An 8,173-nucleotide genomic window follows, 5' to 3' on the forward strand; every position below is an offset into this window, starting at 1 on the left:
GCAAAGAGATTTGGATAGGTTAAGCAAATGGGCTAAGGTTTGGCAGATGGAATACAATGTCGGAAAGTGTGAGGTCATCCACCTTGGGAAAAAAAACAGTAAAAGGGAATATTACTTGAATGGGGAGAAATTACAACATGCTGTGGTGCAGAGGGACCTGGGGGTCCTTGTGCATGAAACTCTTTTTGGAGTTTATCTGCAAAACAAAACACATTAAACCGTGCCCCCCGACCTGGGTGACACACCAGACATTTACAAGGCCCTTTTTTTCTTTTTCCTTGTGCATGAAACCCAAAAAGTTAGTTTGCAGGTGCAGCAGGTAATCAGGAAGGTGAATGGGATGTTGGCCTTCATTGCGGGAGGGATGGAGTACAAAAGCAGGGAGGTCCTGCTGCAACTGTACAGGGTATTGGTGAGGCCGCACCTGGAGTACTGCGTGCAGTTTTGGTCACCTTACTTAAGGAAGGATATACTGGCTTTGGAGGGGGTACAGAGACGATTCACTCGGCTGATTCCGGAGATGAGGGGGTTACCTTATGATGATAGATTGAGTAGACTGGGTCTTTACTCGGAGCTCAGAAGGATGAGGGGTGATCTTATGGAAACATTTAAAATAATGAAAGGGATAGACAAGATAGAGGCAGAGAGGTTGTTTCCACTGGTCGGGGAGACTAGAACTAGGGGGCACAGCCTCAAAATACCGGGGGAGCCAATTTAAAACCGAGTTGAGAAGGAATTTCTTCTCCCAGAGGGTTGTGAATCTGTGGAATTCTCTGCCCAGGGAAGCAGTTGAGGCTAGCTCATTGAATGCATTCAAGTCACAGATAGATAGATTTTTAACCAATAAGGGAATTAAGGGTTACGGGGAGCGGGCGGGTAAGTGGAGCTGAGTCCACGGCCAGATCAGCCATGATCTTGTTGAATGGCGGAGCAGGCTGGAGGGGCGAGATGGCCTGCTCCTGTTCCTAATTCTTATGTTTTGCGCAGAGGACCAATTCTCTGTGCAGACGCGTTGGGAAGGAAATCTTTGCGTGTGGGGGCGGAGGGGGGAGGAGCTTCGAGACCTCGCGACAGGATCGGGTTCACGGGGAAACTCACGAGGACAGACGCTGAGCGCGCGCGCGCGGCCAACAGCAAGGAATCCGGCAAAGTAAACTTTATTCGGGGCGACGAAGCGGACACGGCGTCCATTTACAGCAACAAACGACCGGCCGCGATCTCCTGCATCCCAGTGAGGAGAACACAGCAACACAAGGGCACGCTGTCCCCGCCTCACTTGTAGAACTCGTGCTCCTGCTCGTCCTTCTTGATGACGGTCTTGTAGGCCTTCTCGAAGTCCTTGGCCAGGACGATGTACCGGTTCTCACGCACGGCCAGCATTCCCGCCTGCCCCGACACGGGGAGAAAGAAAAAAAGCAAAATGGGGCAAAACCGTCGTCCGCGTTCGAGAGACAACGTGCAGCAGGAGTCGGCCATTCGGCCCCTCGAGCCTGCTCCGCCATTCAATGAGACCACAACTGATCTGAGGCCGCAACTCCACTCTCCCGCCCGATCCCTCGACTCCAAACAACTCTCGATCTCAGCCTCAACGACCGAGCCTCCACAGCCCTCTGGGGCAGAGAATGCCAAAGGTTCACCCCACTCTGAGTGAAGAAATTCCTCCTCATCTCAGTCCTCAATGGCCGAGCCCTTATCCTGAGACTGTGTGAGCCCCTGGTTCTCGACTCCCCAGCCCCGGGGGGAAACACCCTCCCTGCATCTACCCTGTCGAGCCCCCTCAGAATCTGGTGTGTTTCAATGAGATCACCTCTCATTCTTCTAAACTTATTGTACACAGAGAATATCAGCCCAATCTGCTCAAACTCTTAACTGACATCCCTCTCATCCACTGTCGGAGGGGCAGTACTAAGGGAGTGCTGCACTGTCGGAGGGGCAGTACTGAGGGAGTGCCGCACTGTCGGAGGGGCAGTACTGAGGGAGCGCCGCACTGTCGGAGGGCAGTAGAGGGAGTGCCGCACTGTCGGAGGGGCAGTACTGAGGGAGCGCTGCACTATCGGAGTTGCAGTACTGAGGGAGTGCCGCACTGTCGGAGGGGCAGTACTGAGGGAGTGCCGCACTGTCGGAGGGGCAGTACTGAGGGAGCGCCGCACTGTCGGAGGGGCAGTACTGAGGGAGCGCCGCACTGTCGGAGGGGCAGTACTGAGGGAGTGCCACACTGTCGGAGGGGCAGTAGTGAGGGAGCGCCACACTGTCGGAGGGGCAGTACTGAGGGAGTGCCGCACTGTCGGAGGGGCAGTACTGAGGGAGCGCTGCATTATCGGAGTTGCAGTACTGAGGGAGCGCCGCACTGTCGGAGGGGCAGTACTGAAGGAGCACCGCACTGTCAGAGGGACAGTACTGAGGGAGCGCCGCACTGTCAGAGGGACAGTACTGAGGGAGTGCTGCACTGTCGGAGGGGCAGTACTGAGAGAGTGCCTTGGGACATTTTACAATATTATTATACACGTCTCACACACCCACACACAGTTTGGTTGATGCCAAGGTCTGTTTTCTGTTCTGCTGGTTTATCAGAGGGCTGATATGGTGCGTGGGATTGTGAGCTGACGTTCCCTGAGGGAGGGTCTGTTGGATCAGCCTAAACACACAGGGCAGCAAAGTGGGGTCAGTTTACACAGCACACCACAGGGCCCTTTCATTTCGCATTTCTCCAGAACTGCTCGCTAAATAAGTTAGAGAATCATTGACTGAGCCCAGCCCAAGCTCGAGGCTGTAATGTTTAGAAGCTTTACAGTCTTTCCGCACTCAACAGCGAGTTCCGCGTTAGGCTGGAAGCTCTGCCGCTAATTTCGGCAGTGATTCTGGCGCTCCAATTCACACCTCCTCCAGACCCAGCTTTGGTTTCTTCACTTGTCCCATTATTGTCCTCTTCTGCCTCACATCATCATCCTTTCTGTCATTCCCTTCCGTAACCATCAGCTCATCCAAAACCCCCGTGTCCTAACTCACACCCAGTCCCACTCACCCATCACCCACTGTGCTCACTGTCCCGTGTCCGAACTCACACCCAGTCCCGCTCACCCATCACCCCCTGTGCTCACTGACCCGTGTCCGAACTCACACCCAGTCCCGCTCACCCATCACCCCCTGTGCTCACTGCCCCCGTGTCCTAACTCGCACCGAGTCCCACTCACCCATCACCCCCTGTGCTCACTGACCCGTGTCCGAACTCACACCCAGTCCCGCTCACCCATCACCCCCTGTGCTCACTGACCCGTGTCCTAACTCACACCCAGTCCCACTCACCCATCACCCCCTGTGCTCACTGACCCGTGTCCGAACTCACACCCAGTCCCGCTCACCCATCACCCCCTGTGCTCACTGACCCGTGTCCGAACTCACACCCAGTCCCGCTCACCCATCACCCCCTGTGCTCACTGCCCCCGTGTCCTAACTCGCACCGAGTCCCGCTCACCCATCACCCACTGTGCTCACTGCCCCCGTGTCCTAACTCACACCGAGTCCCGCTCACCCATCACCCACTGTGCTCACTGCCCCCGTGTCCTAACTCGCACCGAGTCCCGCTCACCCATCACCCCCTGTGCTCACTGCCCCCGTGTCCTAACTCACACCGAGTCCCGCTCACCCATCACCCCCTGTGCTCACTGCCCCCGTGTCCTAACTCGCACCGAGTCCCGCTCACCCATCACCCCCTGTGCTCACTGCCCCCGTGTCCTAACTCACACCGAGTCCCGCTCACCCATCACCCCCTGTGCTCACTGCCCCCGTGTCCTAACTCACACCCAGTCCCACTCACCCATCACCCCCTGTGCTCGCTGCCCCGTGTCCTAACTCGCACCGAGTCCCGCTCACCCATCACCCCCTGTGCTCACTGCCCCGTGTCCTAACTCACACCCAGTCCCACTCACCCATCACCCCCTGTGCTCACTGACCCCGTGTCCTAACTCACACCCAGTCCCACTCACCCATCACCCCCTGTGCTCGCTGACCGACATTGGCTCCCGGTCCGGCAACGCCTCTATTTCAAAATTCTCCATCCTCGTGTTCAAATCCCTCCTCGCACCTCCCTATCTCTGCAATCTGCTCCAGCCCCACACCCCTCCCTATCTCTGTAACCTCCTCCAGCCCCACACCCCTCCCTATCTCTGTAACCTCCTCCAGCCCCGACACCCCTCCCTATCTCTGTAACCTCCTCCAGCCCCGACACCCCTCCCTATATCTGCAATCTCCTCCAGCCCCTACACCCCTCCCTATCTCTGTAACCTCCTCCAGCCCCTACACCCCTCCCTATCTCTGTAACCTCCTCCAGCCCCTACACCCCTCCCTATCTCTGTAACCTCCTCCAGCCCCGACACCCCTCCCTATCTCTGTAACCTCCTACACCCCTCCCTATCTCTGTAACCTCCTCCAGCCCCTACACCCCTCCCTATCTCTGTAACCCCCTCCAGCCCCCACACCCCTCCCCATCTCTGTAACCTCCCGTTCCCGCTCCCGTAATAAAACACCTGACAATTCGCAAGACCCTTTGGGTAACGGGCGTGTAAACCGTGATCCGAACCTTACACAAGGCAGCCTCCACGGAACAAACGTACACTCACCTCCTGACAGATGGAGTTAATATCGGCGCCAGAAATCTTATCTGGTCGTGCGATATCTGCACACGGCCGTCAAGGACACGTGAACGGTGATTTGTTTTGTTTGGGCGGGGCTGCGGGTGTTAAAACACTGCCTCGGGAGTAGCCCCACCCTGCCCCCTCTCGCAATCAGACAACGCACAGGAGGATCCCATCGAGCCCGGGCTGTGCCGGCTCTGTGACAGAGCGACCCCAATCAGTCCCACACTCTCCCCCCCCGCGGCCACCCCCCCTGCTCTTTCCCCCCCCCCCAGTCCAGCACATTTCCCCCTTCTAGTCTTTACCCAATTCCCGGTTTGAAAGTCACAATTGAACCTGCTCCGACCGAGCTTTCAGGCAGCGCGTTCCCGATCACAACAACTCGCTGCGTTAAAAACATTCTCCCCATCTGGGTCTTTTTCCGCTATCTTCCGAATAGCAGGAGTCGGCCATTCGGCCCCTCGAGCCTGCTCCGTCATTCAATAAGATCATGGCTGATCCGATCATGGACTCAGCTCCACTTCCCCGCCCGCTCCCCATAACCCTTCACTCCCTTATCGTTCAAAAATCTGTCTATCTCCACCTTAAATATATTCAATCTGTGTCTCTCTGGTTACCCTCCCTCCTGCCCCGGGGAACACTTTCTCCTGATTTACTCCGTTAAAACCCCTCGTGATTTTGAACGCCTCGATCAAATCTCCCCCTTAACCTTCTCTGCTCCAAGGAGAACACCCCCCAGCGTCTCCAGTCTCTCCCATCGTCTCTGAAGTCCCACATCCGCGGGATCGTTCTGGTCAATCTCCTCCGCACCCTCTCCAAGGCCTTCACATCCTTCCTAAAGTGTGTACTGTGCCCAGAATTGGCCACAAATTATACTTCATTGGGTGTAACGTGCTCCGGGCGCTGTGAAAGGGCGCTATATAGAAGCACAGAAAATAGCAGTAGTAGGCCATTCGGCCCTTCGAGCCTGCACCATCATTCAATATGACCATGGCTGATCCTCTCTCAACACCATATTCCCGCTTTCTCCCCATAGATGCCTTTTGCGTCTAGAAATCTATCTATCTCCCTCTTAAATATATTCAGTGACTTGCCCTCCACAGCCTTCTGTGGTAGAGAATTCCACAGGTTCACCACCCTCTGAGTGAGAACGTTTCTCCTCATCTCGCTCCTAAATTTCCCGCCCAGTATCCTGAGACTGTGAGACCCCTTGTTCTAGACTTCCCAGCCCCGGGGAAACATCCTCCCCACATCCAGTCTGTCCAACTCCGTCAGAATTTTATACCTTTCAATGAGATCCCCTCTCATTCTTCTAAACCCCAGTGAATACAGGCCCAGTCGACCCAATCTCTCCTCATACCGACAGTCCTGCCATCCCAGGAATCAGTCTGGTGAACCTTCGCTGCACTCCCTCTATGGCAAGTATATCCTTCCTTAGGTAAGGAGACCAAAACTGCACACAATACTCCAGGTGTGGTCTCACCAAGGCCCTGTATAACTGGAGTAAGACATCCTTGCTCCTGTACTCAAACCCTCTCGCAATGAAGGCCAACATACCATTGGCCTTCCTAACTGCTTGCTGCCCCGGCATGTTTGCTTTCACTGACTGGTGTACAAGGGACACCCAGGTCCCTCTGTACATCCACACTTCCCAAGCCATCACCATTTCAATAATACTTTGTCCTTATGTTTTTCCAACCAAAGTAGATGTCACATTTATCCACGTTATACTGCATCTGCCATGTGTTTGCCCACTCACTCAAATACAAGTCTTTCTTTAAGAGGTCTCTCAGAGCGCCGACTCGCAAACACAGCACATGCTCTTGCAAGGAATTCCAGCACCTTCTGTCCCTTCCCTACCCCCCTCACTCACCCCCCTAGTCCCTCTTCCCCCCTCTCCCCCACCCCACCATCCCTCCCTCCCCCACTCCCCTCCCCCCTTCCTTCCATCTCTCCCCCCTCCTTCCTTCCATCTCTCCCCCCCCCTTCCTTCCATCTCTCCCCCCCCTTCCTTCCATCTCTTCCCCCCCTTCCTTCCATCTCTCCCCCCCCTTCCTTCCATCTCTCCCCCCCCTTCCTTCCATCTCCCCCCCCCCTTCCTTCCATCTCTTCCCCCCCCTTCCTTCCATCTCTCCCCCCCTTCCTTCCATCTCTCCCCCCCCTTCCTTCCATCTCCCCCCCCCCCTTCCTTCCATCTCTCCCCCCACACTTCCTTCCATCTCTCCCCCCCCTTCCTTCCATCTCCCCCCCCCCCTTCCTTCCATCTCTCCCCCCCCTTCCTTCCATCTCTTCCCCCCCCTTCCTTCCATCTCTCCCCCCACTTCCATCCATCTCCGCCCCCCCTTCCTTCCATCTCTTCCCCTCCCTTCCTTCCATCTCTCCCCCCCCTTCCTTCCATCTCTCCCCCCCCTTCCTTCCATCTCCCCCCCCCCCTTCCTTCCATCTCTTCCCCCCCCTTCCTTCCATCTCTCCCCCCCCTTCCTTCCATCTCCCCCCCCCCCTTCCTTCCATCTCCCCCCACACTTCCTTCCATCTCTACCCCCCTTCCTTCCATCTCTACCCCCCCTTCCTTCCATCTCTACCCCCCACTTCCTTCCATCTCCCCCCACCCTTCCTTCCATCTCTACCCCCCTTCCTTCCATCTCTACCCCCCACTTCCTTCCATCTCTACCCCCCACTTCCTTCCATCTCTCCCCCCCTTCCTTCCATCTCTCCCCCCCTTCCTTCCATCTCTCCCTCCCCCTTCCTTCCATCTCTACCGCCCCTTCCTTCCTTCTCTCTCTACCCCCCCCCCCCACTTCCTTCCCTCTCTACCCCCCCCCACTTCCTTCCCTCTCTTCCCCCCCCCCACTTCCTTCCCTCTCTACCCCCCCCCCACTTCCTTCCCTCTCTTCCCCCCCCTTCCTTCCCTCTCTTCCCCCCCCCCCTCCCCCCCCGCCTCTTTCCATCTCTACCCCCCCTTCCTTCCATCTCACCCCCCCCTTCCTTCCCTCTCTCCCCCCCCGCCTCCTTCCATCTCTACCCCCCCCTTCCTTCCCTCTCTCCCCCCCCGCCTCCTTCCATCTCTACCCCCCCCTTCCTTCCCTCTCTACCCCCCCACCTTCCTTCCCTCTCTCCCCCCCACCACGGGAAGGATACAATCCTCGAGGTCGACCTCTTCCGACAGGTTCATCTTGCCGGTGATGGTGGTGAAGATGAGCCGCTTCTGTCGCCGGTCGGGGAGGGGGAACTCGATCTTGCGGTCGAGCCGGCCGGGTCGCAGCAGGGCCGGGTCCAACGTGTCCGCCCGGTTGGTGGCCATGATCACCTGTCGAGGGGGAACAGACAGTCCCGGCCGTCAGCGAGCCGTGAGAGCACCGTTACATCGCCTCCTCCTCCCTCGAGTGTCTTCACTGGCTCGTCGCTGGAGGAGGGGCGGTACTGAGGGAGCGCCGCACTGTCGGAGGGGCAGTACTGAGGGAGCGCCGCACTGTCGGAGGGGCGGTACTGAGGGAGTGCCGCACTGTCGGAGGGGCAGTACTGAGGGAGCGCCGCACTGTCGG

General features: G+C 57.2%; 1 protein-coding gene across 1 annotated transcript; it reads right to left on the reverse strand.

The window, feature by feature from the left end:
• Window positions 1-1,141: 1,141 nt before the first annotated feature.
• On the reverse strand, window positions 1,142-7,959 carry LOC139243663 (26S proteasome regulatory subunit 6B). Its single transcript, XM_070870817.1, has 3 exons — window positions 7,770-7,959; window positions 4,617-4,672; window positions 1,142-1,386 (listed from the first exon to the last, which is right to left on the reverse strand). The coding sequence occupies exons 1-3, from the start codon at window positions 7,930-7,932 to the stop codon at window positions 1,273-1,275; spliced, it is 333 nt and encodes a 110-aa protein (XP_070726918.1). The 5' UTR covers window positions 7,933-7,959; the 3' UTR covers window positions 1,142-1,272.
• Window positions 7,960-8,173: the final 214 nt, after the last annotated feature.

Source organism: Pristiophorus japonicus, unplaced genomic scaffold, assembly GCF_044704955.1.
Source record: "Pristiophorus japonicus isolate sPriJap1 unplaced genomic scaffold, sPriJap1.hap1 HAP1_SCAFFOLD_1798, whole genome shotgun sequence".
Taxonomy (NCBI): domain Eukaryota; kingdom Metazoa; phylum Chordata; class Chondrichthyes; family Pristiophoridae; genus Pristiophorus; species Pristiophorus japonicus.